The 25,729-nt window shown below is 43.6% G+C and overlaps 1 protein-coding gene across 3 annotated transcripts; it reads left to right on the top strand.

Moving 5' to 3' along the window:
* The first annotated feature begins 43 nt into the window (after nt 1–43).
* On the top strand, nt 44–25,586 carry Recql (RecQ like helicase). Of its 3 annotated transcripts, XM_041634016.1 has the most exons (16): nt 44–573; nt 2,100–2,143; nt 7,126–7,310; nt 11,334–11,531; nt 12,968–13,147; nt 15,447–15,553; nt 17,559–17,757; nt 18,757–18,923; nt 19,642–19,723; nt 20,548–20,696; nt 20,788–20,905; nt 21,442–21,580; nt 22,631–22,722; nt 23,554–23,773; nt 24,083–24,212; nt 24,914–25,586. In XM_041634016.1, the coding sequence occupies exons 3-16, from the start codon at nt 7,217–7,219 to the stop codon at nt 25,022–25,024; spliced, it is 1,986 nt and encodes a 661-aa protein (XP_041489950.1). In that variant the 5' UTR covers nt 44–573; nt 2,100–2,143; nt 7,126–7,216; the 3' UTR covers nt 25,025–25,586. The 3 variants fall into 3 exon arrangements, with proteins under 3 accessions (XP_041489950.1, XP_041489966.1, XP_041489958.1); XM_041634032.1 differs by lacking the exon at nt 7,126–7,310 and having other exon boundaries at nt 44–255; XM_041634024.1 differs by lacking the exon at nt 7,126–7,310.
* Nucleotides 25,587–25,729: the final 143 nt, after the last annotated feature.

Here is a 25,729-nt window from a genome sequence, read left to right as displayed (position 1 = left end):
AGGCGCAGACTTGTGATTGGTGGAGGGGGCCGATCCGGAAGGGTGGGCGCTGCGGGCCGGTGGCGGGAAGGGGTTTGACCGCCGAGCGGCTGACGGGTGCGTGGAGGCGCCGAGCCCTGCGCGTGGGGCCGCAGTTGTCTGCGGCGCGGGTGGGAGCCCGCAGCCGTCGCTGCTGCCGCTTTTAGCAGCCCTGGTTGCCGCTGCACGCGCTTCTACCTCCCGGTGGAGGACACGGGACAGAGAGACGCGTTCCGGGTTAGCTTGCGTTTTTCTCCCGCATTGATGACTGCAGCTTTTGACGGACGGGCCTTTTCATCTCTTAACTAGTTCTTGGATATATTTTGTGCTGCGAGATCTTTTGTTGCCAAGTTACGTAATTGGGCAAGAGACAGGTTTTTGGCAACGAAGTCCATAAAAGGATTGTTTGAAATAACGGAAGGAAATGGACGTACATCCAACCACTCCTAGCAAAGAAAGAGTTTTCAGTTTGGAAAAGGCATTTTGCTACAGTGAATAGAGTCGATCTCTGCTCTGACCTTACAGTTTGTGGACTGACCTTATCTCTAGGAAGTGGTAAGGAGATGCCGGTATTCATGAGGAAATAGTCTTGATTTACACTCATCCTTAAATGCCTGTTAGTGATGTGTGGCCATTCCATACCGTTTACTCAAGGCTCAGCCTCTCTTAACAGCTCTTGATTTACACTCATCCTTAAATGCCTGTTAGTGATGTGTGGCCATTCCATACCGTTTACTCAAGGCTCAGCCTCTCTTAACAGCTTTTGCACAGGAGCGATGTGATTTGATAAAGCAAACAGTCCAAGTGAGAATAGAGGGGTGCAGAGTCTGTCTTTGAAGTGCACCCTTAGATTTAGCAAAATCTAAAATTAAGCAAAATATAACATGCTGTGTGTGTGTGTGTGTGTGTGTGTGTGTGTGTAATGGTGACAGATTGTCATTGTGCAAAAAGTTGTTCATAACAGTTTGGGGAAGTGCATATTCAGATTTAAGTTTTAACCATTAAAATTTAATATAACTCATGTTTCTCCCGTATTTAACTGTACAGATTCTTTTGAACCAATAGAATACTAGCTGCAACCGCACCCTCTCTCTCTGCCAGTGAACAAAATTTTCAGAGAAGCAGAGTAAGCTCTCTGTAGCAGAGAGGGGTTCCTGAAAATAACTGCTTAGAGTTTCTCTTAAGGGTGAATTTAGTGGTAATTCTCTAAAGCAAGTGCTCAGTAAAATGCTAAGTGATTATTTATGTTTTTACTTAGTCTGGTGTTTGAATTTATCCAACTTCTTATTTGTATGGTAAGTCCTGCCCGGCATGGCTGTGCATGCCTTTAGTTCCAGCACCAGGGAGGCAGGCTAACCCAGGACTCATGGCCTCTGAATTGAGGTCATGAGTCCTGCCATCCCAGGTTTTAAGGCAGGGTACAGACAGGCTTAGAGTAATAGTGTGTCATGTTGCTAAGGTCCACATCAACCTGGTGGCAGATCTACCTAATATTTGGCCTTTTTTGGCTATATTACTTTGCAACTGTAGACTTGTTGACTTTTTATTTGACACCATCATCTATAGGATTTTAAAAAGCCATTTGTGCTTTCTAACTTTTTGCACAGAATAGTGACAGATTGTCATGGACTGAGCATTGTTCATTGTACTGGGTTGGTTTGCATTTTGTTTTGTGGTGCTGGAGATTCAGCCATGAACTTAACACCATGAGAGTTCATATCTTGGTGAACCCAAAACCAAAGCAAGCAGAGCCAAGACATGACAGAGTGGAGAAAGATTTATTACTACCAGGAGGCAGGGAGAACAGGGGCATTGTTTTGAAAACGATGCTCTCCAGGGACAAAGGAAGGGTTGGGGATTGCTTAGGGAGGCCTGATCGTACTCCTATGGGGCAGGAAAGCTGGGAAGGACACATTCCTGCACATAAGTTTTCGCAGGTAGGAAAGAAGATTTTGGAAGTGTGTTGCAGAGGAATCCGCCCCTGAAGAATGCCTGCCTTGCCTACTCACTAGTGCCTGTGCCAAGCCCAGCAGGACTGCTGTTAGAAAACGTGACCATATTTGTTCTTTCACTTTCCGAAGGACGCTCGGCCCTCCAGCTCATCTTAGGATGGCGTCTGCCTCAGGTTAGTGGATGCAAATGTTCTTTGTATGTTACTGTGTCCTACTTTAATTTGCTCTTTGATTAAAAAAATCTGAAGAATTCTGATTCTAGAACTAGTTTTTAGAAGCTGTTTTATTTAAATGCACAACAGAACTTCCCATTTCAGTATTAGTAAGCAAACTGATGGTCAGTCATTCACACTGGGCTACTGCCACTGCTGTCTGTCTTCAGAACCTTCTTACCACCCCAGACTGAATGCTGGTCCACACAGCTCCCCACACTTCCTTTCCTCTTGACGTTTAAGGGACCTCAGACACAGGGTGTCTGTCGAACCTCATATGGCATTATGCCTTCAAGATAAGGTGTGTTAAGGTATTTTTGCTTTTTAAGGCCTATAATGTTCATTTTGTATGTAGGTGCTATATTTTGTTTGCTCATTCATCTGTTGAGGAATAGTTAATTTATTTGCCAAACTTGACAACTATGAGTAATTCTAATATGGTATTTTGTATAGGAACATCTTAAGTTCCTCTTCACAATGTGTGTGTGTGTGTGTGTGTGTGTGTGTGTGTGTGTGTGTGGTGAATATGGGTGTATATGTATCATAGCATTTGTGGAGAGGGTAGAGGGCAATATTCTGGAATCAGTTCTTTTTCCACTGGATTCAAGGGCCAGCACTCAGGCCATCAGGCAGGTACAGCAAGCATTACCATTGATCCACCTCACTGGCTCTCTCCAGTTGTTTTGAGTGTATACCTAGAATTGGACCTGCTGCATCAAATGATAATCCCATGGTTAATGTTCTGAGGAGCTGGTGCTGTTTTGCACAGTGGCTGCGTTATGTTCCCATCAGCAGTGCATAAGGGCTCTGAGAGTGTTTTTGACTGATGTCTAAGAGACTGAGAACAGGAAAAGAAGAAAATATAAATATAACCCCAAATGCTCTAGTTAATATGAATGCTGTTGGCATCAATTTTATTAGTTTTCAATCAAATTTGTAACGATTTGTACTGTTTTGGAATGTGATTTGAAAAAGCAAATATGGAGTACAGATGTGGTACTAAATAATTTCCGTAGCTTATTCTATGTTTAATGCCCGAAATGTGTGGCTGTTTTAAAACTACCTTACTTATTTGAACTTTTGCTCTCTGTCCATTTGACAATAGGAACTGTGCCACATTGAACATACTGGAATCTAAAGCTCTGTGTGGCTCTCAGAGTCGTTCCACAAGTTCCCACAAGCAGTCTCTCCATTATCAACCTCCCCCAGGTCAGCTGTTTCCCATTATTGCAGGTTTCACGTGATCAGACTGTGCTGTGATGGTGAGGTCTTGCTCTTGGTTTGATTGGCTGTGACCCACTGGCAGGGACAGGGAACTTATACTAGGAAGGCTCTCCAGTCATTTCTGTGGTGGAGTGGTTATGGCTTTGGCTGCATCCTACCGTACCATCTGGAAAACAGGACTGGGTTCTTTTTAGGAAACACCCAGAAGGGTTTTTCTTCTGTATAGGACGCACCTGCCCCACAAACCAGTATACAATATCACAGTTTGCCTAAGTATAAACATGGAAATATAACCAGCCAAGTTTTGGCTTCGTCTCAGGACTCTGCAGGTTAGTGATCAGTGGTAATAATTTGTTTAGGTCCTTACTCAAGTAGTCTTCAGTTCATGGTAAAGATGAGACTAGCAGGTGCTGCTGAGCAGAGGTTTAGTGTGGTCGTAGTTGGATTCCATGTCTTACTCTACTTACCCAGACTTAAGCTCTCCCAATGAGGTATGATTTAAAACTAATGAAATAGTGGAGCAGATTCATTTTAAGAACTTATTCTGCTTTCTCTACTATTCTACCTGTCTGTTGCTCTGTATTTGAAAGACCCTTTGAAGGTGCCTTTGGTTTGTTGTTTTGTGCTTGATGGGAGGAAACCTCTTTGTGAATTTCAGCTCGGGACATTGCTAGAACATCCACACGTGAACCACAACCTTAGGAACACTGGCGTGTGACCCACTCACCTCCACATGCTCTTTTTTTTCATTTTTAATTGATATTTATTGAGCTATACATTTTTCTCTGCTCCCGTCCCTGCCTCTCCCTTCCCCCAAGGTCCCTACGCTCCCAATTTACTCAGGAGATCTTGTCTTTTTCTACTTTGTACTTCCCATGTAGATTAGATCTATGTAAGTTTCTCTTAGTGACTGCATTGTTGTCTAAGTTCTCTGGGATTGTGGTTTGTAGGCTGGCTTTCTTTGCTTTATGTTTAAAAACCACCTATGAGTGGGTACATGCGATAATTGTATTTCTGTGTCTGGGTTACCTCACTCAAAATAATGTTTTCTATCTCCATCCATTTTCCTGCAAAATTCAAGCTGTCATTTTTTTCTGTTTGTGTAGTACTCCATTGTGTAAATGTACCACATTTTTCTTATCCATTCTTCGATCGAGAGACATTTAGGTTGTTTCCAGGTTCTGGCTATGACAGACAATGCTGCTATGAACATAGTTGAGCACATTTCCTTGTGGCATGATTGAGCATCCTTTGGATATATACCCAAAAGCTGTGTTACTGGGTTTTGAGGAAGGTTGTTTGCTAATTTTCTGAGAAATCGCCACACTGACATCCAAATGGGCTGTACCAGTTTGCATTCCCACCAGCAATGCAGAAGTGTTCCCTTTACCCCACAATCTCCAGCATAAGTTGTCATTGGTGTTTTTGATCTTGGCCATTCTTAGAGGTGAAAGGTGGAATTTTAGAGTTGTTTTGATTTGCATTTCTCTGATGACTAAGGATGTTGAACATTTCCTTAAGTGTCTTTCAGCCATTTTAGATTCCTCTGTTGAGGTCTGTACTCCATTTTTTAAAAATTGGATTATGTGTTCTTTTGGTGTCCAATTTCTTGAGTTGTTTGTATATTTTGGAGATCAGACCTCTGTCTAATGTGGGGTTAGTGAAGATCTTTTCCCATTCTATAGGCTGTCATTTTGTCTTGTTGACCATGTCCTTTGCTTTTCAGAAGCTTTGCAGTTTCAGGAGGTCCCATTTATTAATTGTTTCTCTCAGTGACTGTGCTGCTGGGGTTATATTTAGGAACTGTTTCCCTGTGCCAATGCATTCAAGTGTACTTCTCACTTTCTCTTCTATAAGGTTCGGTGTGGCTGGCTTTATGTTGAGGTCTTTGATCCATTTAGACTTGAGTTTTGTGCATGGTGATAAATATGGGTCTATTTTCATTCATCTACATATTGATATCCAGTTATGCCAGCACCACTCGTTAAATATGTTTTCTTTTTTCCATTTGATATTTTTTGTTTCTTTGTTAAAAATCGGGTGTTTGAAAGATGTGTGGATTGATATCTGGTCTTCTATTCGGTTCCATTGGTTTTCCTATATGTTCTTATACCAGTACCAGGCTGTTTTCAGTACTGTAGCTCTGTAGTAGAGTTTGAAGTCAGGGATTGTGATGCCTCCAGAAGTTTTTTATTGTACAGAATTGTTTTTGGCTATCCTAGGTTTATTTTTGCTTTTTCATATGAAGTTGAGTACTGTTCTTTCGAGGTCTTTGAAGAATTTTTTTGGGATTTTGCTGGGCATTGCCTTGAATCTGTAGATTGTTTTTGGTAAGATTGCCATTTTTACTAATTCTGCCTACCCAAGAACATGGGAGATCTTTCCACTTTCTGGTGTCTTCTTCAATTTCTTTCTTCAAAGATTTAAAGTTCTTGTCATACAAGTCTTCCACTTGTTTGGTTAGAGTTACTCCGAGATATGTTATGCTATTTGTGGCTATTGTGAAGGGTGTTGATTCTCTGATTTTTTTCCTGAGCCCTTTTATCATCTGTGTACAGGAGGGATACTGATTTTTCTGAGTTAATCTTGTATCCTGCTACATTACTGAAGGTATTTATGAGTTGTAGAAGTTCCTTGGTAGAATTTTTGGGATCACTTATGTAAACTATCATATCATCAGCAAATAGTGAGAGTTTGACTTCCTCTTTTCCCGATTTGTATGCGCTTGATCTCCTTTTGGTGTCTTATTACTATAGCTAGGACCTCAAAAACTATATTGAATAGATATGGAGAGAGTGGACAACCTTGTCTTGTTCCTGATTTCAGTGGAATTGCTAAGAGTTTCTCTCCATTTATTTTGATGTTGGCTGTTAGCTTGCTGTATATTGCCTTTATTATGTTTAGGTATGTTCCTTGTATCCCTGCTCTCTCCAAGACCTTTATCATGAAGGGATGTTGTATTTTGTCAAAAGCTTTTTTGGCATCTAATGAGATGATCATGTGGTTTTTATTTTTCAGCTTGTTTATATGGTGGATTACGTTGACAGATTTTATTTTATTTTATTTTTTGGTTTTTCAAGACAGGGTTTCTCTGTGGCTTTGGAGCCTGTCCTGGAACTAGCTCTTGTAGACCAGGCTGGTCTCGAACTCACAGAGATCTGCCTGCCTCTGCCTCCCAAGTGCTGGGATTAAAGGCGCGCGCCATCACCGCCCGGCACGTTGACAGATTTTAGTATTTTGAACTATCCCTTCTGGGATGAAGCCAATTTGATCATGGTGGATGATGGTTCTGATGTGTTCTTGGATTCGATTTGCCAGTATTTTATTCTCCACATGCTCTTGAGATGAAGTAGCAGCAGTATGCCCACCTCCTGCTCTTGTCCTTGTTTTTCACTGTGGCATGCTGTAGTCATTCCCCTGAGCACTTGCTCTCACCTCCTGTACCTGCACTGTATGGACTAGCTTTAGAAATAGTACCATTTTGAGAGTGTCTCAATACCCAGATTTCCTTACATTCTCTGTCCATCAGGATTTTGTGTACAGGTCGCCAGTGCTGACTTTGTTTTGTGTGTTGACACTAACACCTGGACAGTGCAGAATTTGATCAGAGAAGCGGAAATGCCTTGTCTGTTGATAGGGGTTCGCTGCACTGATTAACCCTGATGTGACCATGGGAAGTAGTTAAACCCTCTCTGTGTTATCTGTGTGTCTTACACTAGGTCTGAGGTGGCTGAATGACAGGCAGAATGAGAAGAGGCCTAGAACATGGGAAAGCAAAGGCAAACTGCTGTCTGAAGACTGACTCGCCCCATGGCTTTCATGCAGTTTGGAAGCAGGGGAGACTGTCAGAGAGGTGCTGTACTTTTGCACACAGCCTGGCTGAAGGCTAAGAGAACTGAAGGAGGTAGGGTTCTGGACGCCCTGCAGGCCCTGCTGTTTTCCTGAGGTTATCTCGTAGCTGTTCTATATCAGGAAGGTGACCAGCCCTGACACTCATCTAGATACGTAGATATGGGAAGGAGGGTCTCCAGAACTGCTCAGTGAAGGGGATGCTGGGCAGTGTAGTTCTACCCTGGCTAAGGTAGCACAGCACCACTTGGCCTCTGTCTTACTAAACTTGCAAATGAAGGCAGTGGTGCAATTGTGCTTCTGCATGGTGAAATTCTCCCTTGTACTGCCTCCCAGAGAGAGCACTGATTTGTCTTTATTCATCTGAGTCACATCCTCTTGGTTAAACTTGAGACTCACAGCCTGATGTAGGAGGCTAGCTGCTGTTAACCATTTTTATGTTAGGATTTTGGAACCGAGAAATCAAAAATAGAAAGCCTTAAGTTTGACCAGTAGTCAAGTGACAAAGTGAAGGAGAAAGACACTGTATGTGTAGTAGGGAAGGGGCCTGCTTTTGGTCCCTGCCACCCAGCTAGCTTAACCCCCGAAATAACCTCACAGAAATTGTATTTAATTAATTGTATTAATTAAATTACTGCTTGGCCCATAAGCTCTAGCCCCATCTCCATTAATGTGTATCGCCACTTGACTGTGGCTTACTGTAATGTAATAGTGACTCGCCTTCCCCTTAGTGCTCAGGGTCACTTTCCCCAGCTCAGCTGCCCTTGTCTGTCGATTTTCTAGCATGCAAGTGAGGACCTTGGGCTTCCGGGTTTCAGGACACTGCTCGCTTCCTTGGCACCTAGTGCCTCAAGACCAGCAGCATCCGAAATTTGAGGAACAAGCGGCAGTTCAACTAGTGGCTCAGTCAGCGTCAGAGTTGGAGGGGACACTGCTTCCTAAGACTGAGATTTGAGGCTACAGCAGAGGAGTCAGTATTCACTGGCGTGGAACTGACCATGTCTCCCTCTGTGTGTGTGTGTGTGTGTGTGTGTGTGTGTGTGCGAGTGAGAGACAGAGAGAGAGAGAGAGAGAGAGAGAGAGAGAGAACGCCATCCTTTAAAGAAAGGGCAGGGGGACTGCTCCAGCCTTTACATACTATTGTTACCCAGCTGGCACTAAACTGATTTTTTTTTAAATGTCTTTTGCTATTCTCTCAGTCCAGCTACTTCTAAACATTGAGGGCATGATTTGACTAGTAAGGTCCCAAGAACTGTGTGAGCTGTGATTAGAGATACTTGGTGTAAAATGTGAATATAGTCCATAAGGCGTTTTCTACATTTATGTAGGGAGGATTTCACAGAAGCATCTGGAAAGGCAAGCCCACATGCAGAGCAAATGTACACAGTGAGACACTTCCATCATAGATGGTTCCAGTGTCTTGTCAGTCTGCTGCTAGGCCTCTGGTCTTGTCAGAATGGTGCCGAGGAGGAGACCCAGTGAGTGTGTGCTGTCTGAAGGCCGGATAGTGACCTGTGTGTAACAGGTTAGTCTCAGAGAGTGGATGTTGGTGCTGTAGCACAGACAGTTTGTTCTTACCCTTGTACAAGAATGGTTTTGTCCATCTGATGAATTAGTGTCGTTTTTGTTATTGTTTGTGGGCATTGCCACAGGACATAAGTGTCTTCACAGTTAGGGCCATGTGGAGTTCCTGTGCAGTCCTCCCAGTCCCTGTACCACTTTTTTAGGATTCTTCTTGCCCAGCCCTAACTATCCCTCTAGTTTGTCACTGGCAGTGTACCATATGGATCTGTATGAGCATCGCCTGTGGGTCTCAAACTAGAATCATCTCCTTATTGTTCCTCAGGGCCCCCTGCAATATTCAGACTCAATTTTAGACAGTGCCAGTGTGTCACATAGAATCTTCTTCAAGTCGAACCTGTGTTGATTTTCTTCCTCAGTCTAATGAGAATCTAATAGTAAGGAACTCCTTGAGAGGTCACAGGTTCATGAGGTTGATAAGGTGGAAAGAATAGTCTTGTATTCCTTGTTCTTGCCTTCACTTACAAACCTGTTTGAGCTCACTTTTTCACATACCACCTTGGTTGTTGTGCTGGCGGTCTGCCTTATGAATCAGTCTACTAATAAGAAGCACAGGTCACACAGTAGCTTAGTTTCTCTGGGCAGGCCACATTGATTTCAGAAGGAAAGTAATAAACATCTGTAAAAAAATGTGTGGCAGCCAGGTGTGATGGCACACACCTGTAGTTCCATACTCAGGAGGCTGAGCGAGGAGGATTGTAAGTTCAAGTCTAGTTTGGGTTAGTCTCAGAATGCAGAGAGGATGTGGGCTGTAGATCGGAGTAGCGTGCTTGTGTGGTACACCCGAGGTCCTAGGGGCAGCACTGCAATGATAAGATAGCAGTCACAACAGTAAGATAATATGTGTCATTATGGGAGGGAGGGAGGTAGCAGTTCCTGGTTAGCTGTGCCAACAGTGAGGAAGGGAGATGGGTATGAGGCATAGGAAGGTCAGGCTGCATTCAGACCTGCATGGATGGGCTGCTTCCTATAGGATAAACTGGAACTTAGGAGGAGGACAGCGTGGGACCCATATCAGTGTGCTGTCATGTCCAGGATGCTGTGTCCTGCTGAAGAACCAAGGCTTCAGCCACACCAGGTTGCAAACAAACCTACCCCAAATTTCCAGGAACACAGAAGTTGCAGGCCACTTGCCGTTCCACGAACATTCAGCAGGTACCGCAGGAGCTGACTTCTGACCCATGGCAATAAGGGCAGCTGTTAGCGCCTGTGGGCCCCAACATAGATAACTATTTTCCCTAACTGGACTGGTATGGAGGTGCAAGGAATAACTAGACACGGCTTACACAGTCATCACGGAAGGGCATCTCAGGGTTCTCATCTCCTGAAGATCTCCCCGCGTTTATTATCCAAACAGCTTTTATACCAACACATAAACTGAGCGGGGGGAGAGGGGGTTCACCAGACCTGTCTCCTAGGTAACCAGGTGAATGGCGTTTTGTCACGTCCGCATCTACCTGTCTGCTGTGTCTGCTAGCTGTCACGTAGGCTTGAGTCAGCATATCTATAAGGCATACTCCAAATTACAAAGAAAGGAGCAACAACATCCTGACCCTTTGTTAGGACAGTGACAACCTGTCTGCAGGGCTATGTGATCACCTCAGGTGGGGCCTGTGGCTTTAGAGCCTGGCTGCCACACCATATGGAAATATGGGCCTACAGGCAGCCAGGGTCCCTAACAAGAGTGACATTCAGGAATGCTTGACCCAGTGCCTGCCATCCCAGTGTGCACCTGATGACTGCTTCATTTCTTCCTTTCAGATCATGAGTACAAGATTTCATCCCAGGAAGAGTCACTAAACTATACTGATTGCTTGGGCAGATGTGATCCCATTAGCTTTAAAATTTGCCTTGCTTCATTGATGTGGTATCAAAGAGAGTTTCACTGTGACTCGGTCAATACTTGACTTTAATAATGGAGCTTCACACAGAGACTTCATAAGTTTGTCACCATGGTATTGCAGAGCAGGTTCTCACAGCACTGGTTTTCATTTTGCATATTCCCTTGTCAAGTTGTGATTGTCAGGTTGCTATCATGCCCCTGCATCAGCTGAGACATGGAAGCTTTCATGAAGTAATAGCTCTGTCACCAGGTGACTTGCTTGGAGAGATTTAGGAGATGGTTAAACCAGTTCTGTGTGACATAGTAAGAATGGCAGCCATCATTTGTTGCATGTTTAGTCTCTGACCAGGTCCCTGTCCTGAACGTCTTGTGTGTTTTCCTCCTAACTCCTCCTGGCAGTGCTTAGGTCTCAATAATTGGATGTTATGGGCCTTCAGTGGAAGGGAAGATTGAGGTGTTGGCTAGGGTTTTGCCGGCATCACTTAGCAGGGAAGCGGACTAATCCCAGGTCTCTGTGGCGTTTGAACACATTCTCAGCCCTCTGCTCTTCTACTTGTAGGCTTGTAATTTAGACAGTGAGGAGTTTGCAGAAACCAATAGGGAAGCTTACACTGTTCATTCTGTTTTGTCTCTCTGTCCCCACCCTGTCCCCAGCTCTAACAGAGGAACTGGAATCTGTAAGCAATGAGCTCCATGCGATTGACATCCAGATTCAAGAACTTACAGAGAGGCAGCAAGAGCTCCTTCAGAGAAAGTCCGTCCTGGCAAAGAAACTCAAGCAGTGCTTAGAGGGCTCCGATGCCGAGGCGAGCAGCAGCTGTGACTCCTCACCAGCCTCATGGAATAAAGAAGGTTTGCCAGCCTTGTGCCTTCTGACTGCTTTAATCTAGAGTCCCATAAGTCCATGTGAGGCAGTCTGTCGTGCCAAGTGTCGCAGGGAATCTGCCAGGTGAAGTGGTGAATGGACGCTTAAAAGAAATCCCACACTAGCCCAGAATTGAGAAATAGATAGTTGTTTATTTAGGGGTAAACTCACAAATCAGAATCCTCCGCTTGATTGGTTGAATCACGCTATCCAAAGTGAGCAGCCGGCAGAAAAGAGCAAGGGGAAGGAAAAAGGGGTGTCTGCTTAGCTTATAAAGGATAAGAGGCCACACCCCAGTAGGTGGGTAATTACAAGCTGTCAATCTTCCTACAGCACCAGTCTGTACCAGGAGATGCAGGGTCAGGCAGACCACTCTTTATCCAGGGCCTGTGATAGGACCGGGGTGGTCTCTGCATATGGCTTCAGTAATAGTCAGTGTCTACAAAGTGAATGGGGTATCAGCTCAGTTTTTAAGCATTAACTAAAACAAAGATAAAAGTTAGCCAAACCCTTGCCATAGTGAACAAGTCTTCTCCCCATACCCCCTTTTTTGGAGAAAATCTCTACATAGCAATAACTGTCCCGGAACTCATTGTGTAGATCAAACTGACCTTGAACTCACAGAGATCTGACTGCCTCTGCCTCCTAAGTGCTGGGATTAAATGCACAGAACAAACCATTGTTTATTTAAAATCATGAATGAAGGGCTAGAGAGATGGCTCCGTGGTTAAGATCACTGATTGCTGGGTTTGGTTCCATGTCTGCATGGTGCTCACAACCATCTGTAACTGTAGTCCCAGGGTATCTAACACCTTCTGGTCTCTGAAGGCATCAAGCACTGACATGGTACACAGGCATATTTGCAGGTAAACACCCATACGTATAATGTAAATAATTAAAAATGTTATATAAAACTTTTATTACTAACTTTGATGGCATATTTCTAGAAATTACAACTTTGTGTGTGTGTGTGTGTGTGTGTGTGTGTGTGTGTGCGCGCATATATTATTTTCTGGTACTGGTCTCTAAATGTAACATTTATATCCAAATTCCAGAGTTTTGTTAATTTCATTCATGCTTGACACATCAGGGTACTGTGAACTCGCTAGTCACCATTCAGATGGCCTTCCACATGCCTGCCTGAGCACCACCCTCCTCCATGTGGGCTAATTTCAGCTACTGGCAAGTGTTTACTTGGTTTCTGATGTAATAACCATATGATAGTCAATATGCTTTTGTTTTGACTACTTAGTTACATTAATCACAAAATTATTAGAAATATTTGGTGGTTCATAGAGGTTAAATATGTATGTTTGTGTGATTTGTATTCTGGTAGCTTTGTGAAAAAAGTGGACATTTACATTCATATCTTGTATACAGTCCTGATTATTCTAATCTGTTTAGCCTATTTTTCTCTTTCTAGATTTCCCGTGGTCTGGGAAGGTTAAAGGTGTGCTGAAAAATGTTTTTAAACTGCAGAAGTTCAGACCCCTGCAGCTGGAAACCGTCAATGTCACCATGGATAGAAAGGACATCTTTCTGGTCATGCCCACAGGAGGTGGGAAGAGCTTGTGCTACCAGCTGCCAGCACTGTGCTCAGAGGGTGAGTACAATAGGTGGCTGACATTGGAAACAATGTCTCATTAGACTGTCTTGTTTCATTTGTCTGTTAATGTCAGTCATCTACTAACGTGGGTACACTGGAGAAAGAACTTGTTTGAGGACGGGGAGAGAAATGCTGATGTGGTTGTTGAGATATGGACTTCATGATGCTTACAGACATGCAGGCGGGCTGTGTGAGATCAGCCGGGGCCAGATGAGCTAGGCCATGTGCAGATGTGCCTGGCACCACTAGAGTGACGTATGGAGGGAGGAGGGCTCCAAGTATCACCCTGAAGTTGAAAGAAAGAGGAACTTGAAGAAAGCTGAGGAGTAACCAGGTGCAGGAGGATGTCATCAGGAGAACGTGCTGGGGTTAGCCAAGGGACAGGAGAGCTTGCAGGCGGGAATTGTGTTTATGTGGTGTTTGCCTGCAGGAGGTCACCTAACAGTAGGACCTAAAAGTTAAAGGTTAAAGGCCAGAACTAGTCCTTGACCTTGGGTAGGAATTCAGGCAGAGGCTGGCAGAGGCTGCCTTGGGGCACAGACAGCAAGTGTGAGTGAGGCTGAGTGACTGGGAAGCTAAGCTTCCGAGGGTGGGGTACTCTGGAAAGAATGGCTACTAGGGAAGAAGAGAAAGGTAGTAGTCTGTCTGATGTGCTATAGCAAACTCTCTTAGACTGGATATAAATAGTTAAAGTTCTGGAGTCTATGGAGGCCAAGGTCAAGGCAACAGCACATTTGATGTCTAGAATGGACCTGCCCCATAGGTGTGATCCTTTCTTGCTTTGTCCTCACATCATAGGGACAATCCCTTCATTCTTGTTTATCAGAATGTTGATCCCAAACCTCAGCCTTCCTGACTTACCCTCTTCCCCAGAGGCTGTGCTTTTCAACACCATCACAGTGTGTATTCGGTTCCAATAAGGCTTTCACGGGTCATCAGTAGTCAGCCCACTGCAGGTGTTGAGGGTTTCTGAACGATGAAGACTGTTTAACTAACGAGTGCATGTGCCTAATGACGGAGAAGGTGCAGGTGTGGGGGAGAGGGAACCTGATGGGGAAAAGCCCCATTCTCTCCTCTGCCAGACTATTGTGAGGATCAGAGTAGAAACGCAAAGTTGTGCCCTGTCAGCATCGCAGAGCAGCTTACAGATGAAGCTACTTACAGATGAAGCTGCTCTCTGTCCTGTCAGCATCGTATAGCAGCTTACAGATGAAGCTGCTCTCTGCCCTGTCAGCATCGTATAGCAGCTTACAGATGAAGCTGCTCTCTGCTCCGCTCTCAGGCTGACTTGATCTGATAGGAAAAGTGAATCCCACATGTGCCTCCTATTTGGCAGCATGACTGTTCCTTTGGCCAATTTGGGATGATTTTTCTCTGATACAGTAGTTTAGTATTAGGCCTGGCATGTGTTATTTCATTGAGATTTACTATATTAGTTAAAGAGGGTAACAAATTCATAATAGTAAAATCTGTTTCTATGGGATTGAAGAAAGGTAGAGATTTCTGTTATCTTAAAATATACTTATTTTGGTTTTTATGTGTATGTGTGTGTATGTCTGTTTACACATGCGTGTGGAAGTCCTCTGAGCTCAGAAGAGGCATTGGATCTCCTGGAGCTAGAGATACAGATAATTATGTGCTGTTGGACAATGGTCTGTACCCTCTCACTTGTATTTTAAATAAACGCTGATTGACCTAGTATCCCAGGCTTCTTATTAGCTCTTATAACTTCTATTAGTCCATAATTCTTGTCTATGTTAGCTACGTGGCTTGGTACCTTTTTTGGTGAGGCAGTCACATCTTGCTTGTTCTGTGTCTGACTTCCTCTCTCTCTGGGTGAGGACTGCAGACTGAAACTTCCCTTTTCCCAGAATTCTCGTTGCTCAGCCTGCCTGGTCATTGCCCACCTATACTTCCTGCCTGGCTCCTGGACAATCAGCATTTATTTAAAATACAAGTGACAGGGTACAGACCATTGTCCCATAGTGGTTGTGAAGTACCACGTGCTGGGAATTGAACCTGGTGCTGGGTGACACTCAGCTCTTAACTGTTGAGCCATCATTCCAGCCCAATGTTTTATCTTATGATTTATTTGTTTGGCTTACATTCATCTTATTTTGTCATTTATTTTGCCCATCACCCTACTTTATGAAGCTAAGAAATAGTTATGCTGATAAATCTGCATCAGCAGCTGCCTGAATAGTAGGTCAGGTCCACAAGGTACAGAAAGTGTGTAGTGCAGCCCATTGTGGAAGGAGTGTGAGGTTGAAAGTAGCTTTTGCTTTTTCTCTTTTAGGTTTTACACTTGTGATTTGCCCACTCATCTCTCTTATGGAAGATCAGCTGATGGTTTTAAAACAGTTGGGAATTTCAGCTACTATGTTGAATGCTTCTAGTTCTAAGGTGTGTGGGTATGGTGTGGGTTTTTAGATATAAACTCTTAACTGATTTGGGTCTCAGGTGTTTCTGAGTTACCTCTAAGTTACAAGCCCCGAATCAGGAGTCTCAGTCTTCTGCTCAAGAGCTAGTCTGGACACAGTCTGGTTTTGCATGCCCCAATCATTTAAAATGCCCTTTATACTTACCAAGATGGGGGAAGAAAACAACAACCAAACAACCGTGAAAAGCAGCAGTGTTCTGTGACGTGTGAAGTCACAGAGATTTTAGGTTCGGTGTTTGTAAGTAAACTAGTGTTGGAACCAGCAAGCTCATTCTCTTCACGCGTGCTCATTCTCTTACACACTGCTTCACACGTGCTCATTCTCTCTCACTGCTTCACACGTGCTCATTCTCTTACACACTGCTTCACGCGTGCTTATTCTCTCACTGCTTCACACGTGCTCATTCTCTTACACACTGCTTCACGCGTGCTTATTCTCTCACTGCTTCACACGTGCTCATTCTCTCTCACTGCTTCACTTGTGTAGCAGCTCAGAGTTGAGTGTGCATGGAGAATGCGCAGTCCACGTGACAGACTCCTCCTATCTAGCACTTCATAGGAAACATTTGCTAACATGTTTTGTGTTATGTACTATAAAAGAGCAAGGAGGGACTGGGAGATGGTTCTGTGGGGACAGTGAGGGCAGCCTGAATTTAATTCCTGGACCTGTGTAAAACTAGTCATAGAGGCTCCCACATGTAGTCCTGGAGCTGGGGAGGTGGAGACAGGGGGATTCCTGGGGCTGGCTGGCTGGCTAAGCCTAGTCTAATCAATGAGCTCAAGGTTTAGTGAGAGACTGTCTTAAAAAATAAAATGGGGAGTGTAGAAGTGGAAACTTCACTCTGACTTCTGATGTTGGCAATGTGTAAATGTCTACACATGCATATACCACACACACACACGCACACACACACACACACACACACACACACACACACAACAGAACCTTTAATCTAGTTTAATACAGAAAATGAGTTACAGCACATATGTGTGTAGTGATGGATCATCTTACCCTAATCTGCAAGGACAGACCATGTCCAAGCTGTTGTTTATACATTCTATTCTCAAACTCTTTAAGAATACACAAATTAGTGTCAGTAGTAAAAAACAGAAAATAATGTTGCTATATAGTTGCCATTCTTTATCTATACTCTTAACCCCTTCATTTAGTCATATGAACAAAACCAAGGCCTCATGTTTCAACTGGAAAGTTTTGAGTGTATACCGCTCTTGTTTTGCTTTGACTTTGGTGTGTCAGGGGAGTAGGGCATGAGCATGCCACAGTGCATGCATACGTGGAGGTCAGAAGACAGCTTGCAGGAGTCACTCTCCTGCTACCGTGTGTTTCTGGAGGATCAAATTCAGGTTCTCAGGTTTGGCACCGACTCCTTTGCCTGCTGAGCCATCTTGCTCAGCATACCTCATGCATACCTCTACTGAAGAGAAAAGAGAAAGTGAGTGCAACACTGACAGCGTTCTGTCTAGGGTACTAATACTATAGAGTGTGTAGTGGTGAGTGGACCCAAGAGTCTATTTAAGGAGGTATTTGATAACTTCATTAAAATAGCTATAATTAAAAAATAAATACTTTTGTTCTTGGGTGTATAATTATAAATGTAGTGAGTGAACTTGTAAAGCCTCCCGTGATGGCTACAGCTATTGTATTTGGTTCACATTTTGGCTCTATTAACAGTTTAAAATTGTACACTTTCCTTATTGGAGCATCTTGTCACATTCATGTTTCCTCCTCTTATTTGCCAAGTGACTGATTTTTATTTCAGCCATCTGGAGCAAGTGAGTCACTAGAACACTGCCCAGCTGCCACTTAGAGATGTGGCTTCAGTTTTAGTGAGCCAGCATCTGCTTCAGGAAGAGCCCCAGACTGTTGCAAAAGCAACGAGCACCCATTTTCACTTAGTGTCTTGGTCCACCAGTCTACAATGCTTGTGTCTGTTTTGTCTTTAATAGGAGCATGTGAAATGGGTTCACGCTGAAATGGTGAGTAGAAACTCCCAGTTAAAGCTGATTTATGTGACTCCAGAGAAAATTGCAAAAAGCAAGATGTTCATGTCAAGACTAGAGAAAGCCTACGAAGCTGGAAGGCTGACTCGCATCGCAGTGGATGAGGTGCACTGTTGCAGTCAGTGGGGACATGATTTCAGGCCTGGTATGCATCTTTTACTGGTTCTCACTCGGTTCGGCATAGCGCCTGCTTTGTTGAAATTCTCCCCTCTTGTGGCGGGTACTCTTTTCCTCAGCCTCAGCGTGGCAGCCTCCCACCTTAGCCTGCGAGATAACTGCTTTCTAGCCCATGCAACATCTCTAGCACTCCAGGCCCCGTCTTCATTTTTCCCTGTTTATTGAGGAATTTGCAGCATTTTAAAGGTATTCTTATTTTTCTGGGCTTTTCAGTATCCCACCCAACTTAGAGCAATTGAAATTGATGAGACATTTTAGTAGTACTTCAGCTGCCAAACCTGTAGTCATCCTAGAGAAAGTTACTCATCATTATCTTCTTAAAACAATCTTTGCTAAGGAGGTAGTTGAGTGGTGAAATGTAGTGTGGAGGCTGCTTGTTGGTTCCTGGCTGCTCAGCAGCTCCGAAATAATCACACAGAAACTGTATTAATTAAATCACTGCTTTGCCCATTAGCTTTGGCTTCTTATTGGCTAACTCTTACATATTAATTTAACCCATTTCTCTTAATCTGTGTATTGCCACGTGGCTGTGGCTTAGCGGCTAAAGTTCTGGTGTCTGTCTCAGGCGGGGCTCCTGGGTAGGACTTACTGGCAGGTACACTACTGGACAGAGCCCCCCCCCCCCCCCAGTAATTGTTTACTTACATGACGTCACAGAGAAACCTCTTCCATCATGCGAGTTTCTGAAACCTGAATGACCTCCCAGAAATGTTTCAGTCAAGAGGAACTATCTGCACAACACCTGCTTTTAAAAGGGCATTAATTTGACCTCTGTAAAGAAATTATTATTATTTATGAAGAAAACGCAGTAAAACCTCTGAATTCAAGAAGAGTGGCAGGTCCTGCAAACTTAGTTATAGCTAACTCTGCAAGTGAAACTGGGAGCCTGTGCTCACCTGTGTGCTGTTAAGAGTCTGATTGACTCATTCTCCAAGGGTTCAGAGACAGACCATGTCATCTTTTTCAGATTATAAGGCACTTGGCATCTTGAAGCGCCAGTTTCCCAACACCTCACTGATTGGGCTGACCGCAACAGCAACCAACCATGTTTTGAAGGATGCACAGAAAATCCTGTGTGTGGATAAATGTTTGATTTTCACAGCATCTTTCAATCGGCCAAATCTTTATTATGAGGTATGCAGAGGCTACACTTCTTCATTGTGCTTTCTTACATGAAGACAGTATAAGCATTTTTATGTCAAGAAGTAATTGTTAGGACATTCATTGGTGCTTTAGTTTATCTCTGTCTTGTGCAGCGTAATTCACATTAAGCCAAACAGAAAATAATACTGCATTAAGTGATACTGTCTTTTATAAACAGTTTGAGCAAGTGGGGGTATATTTGTTAGATTCTTTCTTGTAAAATGCTTGAGAACAAGGAGGGTGTGAAACCAAGAGCCCAACTGACATCCGTGTAACTAAGTAATAGAAACATACATACATACTAATGAGTGCGCTAGTATTTCCCATGTGGGTTTTATCTGATACTTACTCTTGAAGGTAAGATATCCCAGTGGCTTTCTGATTATTTTCAAGTTGTGTTAAGGACAGATTTTGTTTTCATTTTCATTGCTTTCATACTATGCTTGATGTTTTTATTAAAGCATCAGACAATAGAACAGTATCCATCTTCACAAGTTACCTGCTGTTTCTGTGCTTCCTCATCTCTGACAGACCAGAGACTGAAAATGAAGAAGAGAGGATGGGCAGAGGAAGGAATGGGTCAGATGGGTGTATCCTGGGAGGCCAGGAAGGGATACTTCCCATTAGGGACTCACACATCAGAGGCTGTAAGCAGGCACAACTTGGGTGGCATTGGTGAATCCACTTCTTAATGAGACTGCTTTTCTAGGTTCGACAAAAACCCTCGAATGCTGATGACTTTATTGAGGACATTGTAAAGCTCATAAATGGACGGTACAAAGGGCAATCAGGTAATGTTAAAAACAAATCAACTTGGGGGCTGAGAGTCTGTTTATGAAATGGCATAAATCCCTCCAGTTATGCATGACTGATACCTGAAAATGAGATCAAATCCATCCATTTGGTCACTAGCTGTGCGTGGCATTCCTGCCACAGTGGGAGTCAAAGCTGCCTGCCTTGCCTGCTGTGGAATAGGTCCAGTGACAGTGTTGTTGACACGTTAGTATCTGTCCTGTACCTTCCTGAGTGAGCAGCAATGTTCTGGAGAGAGAGAACACACAGTACCTTGCAGGAAGGGCCATGTACATACACCAGGTAAAGCAAGGTGAAGTTAGGAACATCTGTCCTGCGTCTCAGAGCAAAGGACTACAGCCCAGCGGCTCTTCAGCACTGTCCTCTGGTTAGGAGAGCGTAATGGTGTCTGGGAAAAGGAGATCCTGAGTCAAGTCTGAGAGAGGCTGCAGCTGTCTGTCCCTCTCAGAGGGCCTGTCTACACACGGACTGTTAGCCCCGCCCCAAGATGCAAAAAAAGGTGCTTTAGCCAAATGAGCAGATTCTTCAATTTCCTAGCGTCTCACAGAGTTTAAGAAGTGCTGTGTAGTGGGGATAAAGTTGCAGAGACACCCTCTTTTGGTCATGGGAACCCTGGCTGGTGATGCAGGGTTCATTTCTGCTTAAGGCAAGCATCAAACGTTGATTATACCCAACAGTCAGTATGTGCACAGGGGCTTGGGACCTCTCTGCCTTGGGACAAATCACTGTCTTGAGCATGGTTCAGATTAACTAAGAATGTGCTATGCATACGAACCTAACAATCGGCCATGTTTTACTGCAGGAATCATATACTGTTTTTCTCAGAAAGACTCTGAACAAGTTACCATTAGTTTGCAAAAATTGGGAATTCATGCAGGAACTTACCATGCCAATATGGAACCCGAAGATAAGACCAAGGTTCATACTCGGTGGTCAGCCAATGAACTTCAGGTTAAGTATATGTATTTTCTATGAAAGCCTAACTTACCTTTAACAATAGTTAAATTACTCAATTAACTTACCAAGTATTAACACATTTTAGGTGGTCGTGGCTACAGTTGCATTTGGCATGGGAATTGATAAGCCAGATGTGAGGTTCGTCATCCACCATTCAATGAGCAAATCCATGGAGAATTACTACCAAGAGAGTGGCCGTGCCGGTATGTAAGGCTCTAATTCAGAAGTAATCTCAGGAGAGTTGGCAGAGGACATGCTTGAGAATTCTGAGTTTTCAATGCTTGTTTTTAGGTAGTAATTTTTAGAATGAGTTTTAAAATCCAGATTTATACTTACTTACACACCTGTTGAAATATTAAAAATGGTTTATTATATGTTGTAAACTATTGTGATGTTCATGTCGACCACTTGGAGTTTTAATTAGTAGGTTCACATGTACAGCCTATAACTGAACTGTTCGTGAACATTCGTTTTTCTATATTAATAAGCTGATTCTTGATGATACTCTTTGTAGTCATTGCTAACCCTCAGGGTAGCTCTTACAGACATCTAAAAATGTCTGGCTGTACTGTGAAGCTCTTACAGACATCTAAAAATGTCTGGCTGTACTGTGAAGCTCTTACAGACATCTAAAAATGTCTGGCTGTACTGTGAAGCTCTGTCAGCAATTGACGTATACTTTTGCATGTTACGGATTTTTGAAAGCAATGATGCAAACTGAGGATTCCTCAAAGCACAGGTCGCGATGACTCGAGAGCAGACTGTATTCTGTATTACGGCTTTGGAGACATATTCAGGATCAGCTCGATGGTGGTCATGGAGAATGTAGGGCAGCAGAAGTTGTACGAGATGGTGTCATACTGCCAGAATATAAGCAAGTGAGCCACGTGCCTTCCTGTATGTAGCATGTCATATGTCGTTTGGTCGTCGAGTACCTACCGAATGCACCGCTGTTAGCACAGAACACTGTAAAGACAGAGACTGCCCTCCTCTAAGAAAAGAGGCTCTGTCAGTTTTTGAGGTCCTTCTCAAGGCCAGTCTATTGAAGGCTATGAAGGAAGAGTTTTTCCTTTGGATCTGGTGTGTAGTTGCCTATAGAGATTATGGAAGGGCGTGTGGGAAGATAGGCATTGGGGAGGTAAGTTCAGGCATGTCCATTCACCCTGGTGATGAGTCACTGAATAAGCCAGGGTGGGGTCAAGTTTCTCATTAGGAAATACATGGCAGTCTCTGCTTACAGCACTCAGCTTCCTTGGGGCCCCAGGGCCGTGAACATCCTGTGTCTTTAATACTTGTCACAAAAGAGCTCAGAAGTGTCCAAGTAAACAGTGACCTGCCAGTGATAAAAACTGCATTTACTTTCCAACTGATGCTGCGGTGGTCACAGGGAAGGAGAAAGTGAGAATTTCTTTGACATAGGAGACTCCTATGAAGACTGTTTTCAGATCTAGCCTAAAATATAAGAAACTACTTCATTATCAAAACATTCTCCTCAAAGTGAGACCGGTGACTTTTGAAGTGATGGTTGTCAGCATACTGCTGGGAAAGTAGGAGTCTCCTGAGACTCCCTGGGTGGGTCCATTGTAGACACAGGGCTCTGTAAGTGGACAAAGAGGTCAGTTGTGATGGGAGAAGCCACAGTTGATGGCTCTGAAGGCAGACAGGACCAGGAACCAAGGAGTGTGGGCAAGCTCTAGACAGTGTTAAAGGCTGAGGCTAGGGCTTCCAGAAGCATCCAGTCTGCCCCTACTTTGACTTTGACCCTGTGAGACTTTTTTATACAAAGATGAGATAACACACTTGCACTGCCCTAGCCACCACATCTGGGGCTGTTGTGTCAGCAGGACAGCCAGCAGCACATGCGCTCCTCTGAAGCAGGTCCTGAAAGCTTGAGTGCATGAGTGATTCTCTCTCTCGTGTGTCTGCAGGTGCCGTCGTGTGTTGATAGCACAACATTTTGATGAAGTGTGGAATGCTGACGCCTGTAACAAAATGTGTGACAGCTGCTGCAAAGACATTTGTAAGCTTGCTTAGACTCTTAGAGCCTCAATGCAGCACGGGCTGCATGTGGGAAGGGTTAATCCCTCCAAATAGAATTAAAAGACAAACTATGACTAGAATTTTCTAGATTCAAAAATGATACAAAGGTAAGTCAAATGTATATGCACACATATTATATTACTATACTGAGGACATCAAGGTTTTAAGAAATAAGGAAAAATTAGAATTCCTCTGCATAGAAATTCTGTAACATAAGAAAAGGCTAATGTCATGACAGTCTGTAGTACTGCATAGTCTCTGTTCTTGATACAATACATGTAGGAACTTGTGTCCCGGTGCTGTATCCTTGAAAAGCTGGACCTAGCAGTTCTCATGGGAGGACCTAGGTTCTGGTGCTTCAGTGGGTAGAGTTCTCTGCACTTTTAACTTGACAGCTACAGACACTAATTTGCCAGTCTAATTCACAAGACTGTCTTATAGAGGCCAAACTCATGTAAACCCTACGTGTAAGTCAGGATGCTAGTCTAGTATTTGAGGACTTCTATCCAGAACATTCCTTCGGAGCCCAGACTGGCTTTCAGAGTGTGGTGTAATTGCAGCATCAGATAAGAAAGAGCAGGCTTTCTCCTGCAGTGCACACCTCCCAGTGATGTCTGGAGTATACTGCAGCCTTTGACAGCCAGGTCACCTTTACATTACCATGATCCCTACATGGCTTTTAGGAGTAGAATTTATTCTATGATAAAGCCTAAGGAACATCGTGGTCTTAATTCTGAGCATATGAAAAGAAGTTTGTGTAAAGGGCTCACAGTGTAACTCCAGCTGTTCCCATTGTTCTCTGTCCTTGCAGTGTCTGAGAAAAGGAATGTAACACAGCACTGCCGAGACCTGGTCAAGATCCTGAAGCAGGCAGAGGCACTGAATGAAAAGCTCACTCCACTGAAGCTCATCGATTCTTGGATGGGAAAGGGAGCAGCCAAGTTGAGAGTGGCTGGCGTTGTTGCCCCGGTCCTTCCCCGAGAAGACCTGGAGAAAATCATCGCACATGCTCTCCTGCAGCAGTATCTCAAGTACACAGCCATTTGTCTTCTGTGTCTTCATGTTTCTTCCCTTGACTCCTAACTGGAGCAGAGTCAGCAACTGCAGTTATTTGATGTGAACTCTTAAGCATATAGAAAACAAGTTACCTAATAATCTTAGACCTTGATTATGAAGTCAGAAAAGTTAAAAAACAAAATAACATGCCCCCCCTCAAAAGCCCAACTTATTTTCCTTAAGGATTATATTTGTGTTGTAGTATATTTTTTTAAAATTATACTCTTCTAAAAGTGTTTCCTATGGCTCCTTCAAGCTTTCTGCTCGGCTCTTTTCTCTTACAGAGAAGACTACAGTTTCACAGCTTACGCCACCATCTCGTATCTGAAAGTGGGACCCAGAGCTAGTCTTCTCAGCAGCGACGCCCATGCTGTTACCATGCAAGTGAGGAAGTCCACACAGAGCGGCGCCAGGGTAACTCTTCATTTTCAGTGTGCCTTAAGTTTCTGGGCTGCTTTCCTCAAGGTCTCTACTAGGTTTGATTGGACACAAATGTTATCAGTTTTCTTCCTGGGTTTTGATTTTGGACAGATAAGTAGTGGAGGGCTTTAGACTGGCCCATTGTAGAGTCAGAGGGTTGCAGCCACTTAAAATGTGAGGGCTGCAGTTTAAAGTTTAATTCTGTGAAATGCTTCCGTGATAATACTGGGTGGGATCCTCTGGGTTCAGCAAGATGGCTTAGTGATAAAAGTCCTTTCTGCTGTCCCTGTCAGCCTGAGCTTCATCCCTGGAACTGATTGCTGTGAGCCAGCCTCTAATGGAGGAGACATTCTCTTACTCCTGTGTGCTGTTCTCTGACCCCCATGGTGTGCATATATGTACACAATAAGTAATCAATTTTTAAAAAGCATAAAGTGTGTCCTCCAGAGGCTGCTAGCCACCGTTGAGTCTGTGCTGCGGCAGCTTCAGGTAACTGCATGTCCTCTCCAGGGTTTTTTTTTTTTTTTAAATTTACAATATCCCTGTTTTATTTAAGACAGTTGCCCATATTTGAATAGAAATTTGTAGATAGGAACTGACTGATACACAAGGGGAATTCTGAGACTGGAAGGCTCAGAAGAAAGCTGATCAGCAGAGCCTTCCTTAACAGGTGCTGCTTTGTCATTCTGCTGCAGGCTGCGTCATCTGGACTGTCGGAGCATGCCGAGGAGAAAGGGGACGTCCAGAAGTCCACAAACAGGCTTCAGCCGTCTGGGGCTAAGAAAAGGAAGCTGGATGATGCCTGAGTGTCACTTAATCTTGCACAAAATAACTGTTTACGTTATTTATGTCTAGATCATTTTTATGCTTAATTTTTGAAACAATTTTGTATTTTATACATATAAAATTATATATTCAGAGCTTATCTGAAGATATTCAGGATCATTTGAAAATTTGAGGTCAGGAGTTATATTTTACAGTATACAATAATGAAAAATAATACATCTTTTATGCAAAGTTGTCTAAGTGTGATATATTTGAGATTAAGTCCATGTAAGTGTCATAAGCTCATTTGCCTTGCTGTGACTATCTAGTTTTCTGGTGTGACTCCCTTTAAAGCAATACCATGCTGACATAGGCTCACCCTTCCAAGATGGTGCCATTTTAGGCTGAGCAATGCAGATGATGTCTGACCGGAAGAGCTGATGTTTTAGCTCAGATGAAAACAGTCAGTCACCAGTACCAAGGGTGTCAGCAAGAAGACTCGGCATGTTCTAAGTAAATCAAGACAGCAAGCCTCCTGAAGCCCTGGCCTTACTCTGATGTTCAGGCAAAGAAGGATCTGGTACACAGGTGCATTTGTGTTAACCAAGGTTTATTGTCAATTCTGTATCAGGAATGTTCACCTGCTAATTAGTCATTAAACTGAGTTCACTGTGAAACTTCGTGACTCCTTCCAACCAGGAATCTAGCTTCTGCATTCTTGATTTGTGGGGCCATTCACTTGGTGC

This window comes from Microtus oregoni, unplaced genomic scaffold (genome assembly GCF_018167655.1).
Source record: "Microtus oregoni isolate MIOR12 unplaced genomic scaffold, Mior012 000002F_ref0000024, whole genome shotgun sequence".
NCBI classification, from domain to species: Eukaryota; Metazoa; Chordata; class Mammalia; order Rodentia; family Cricetidae; genus Microtus; species Microtus oregoni.
The sequence above is the reverse complement of the archived record's forward strand: the minus strand, read 5'-3'. Positions and strand labels throughout refer to the sequence as shown.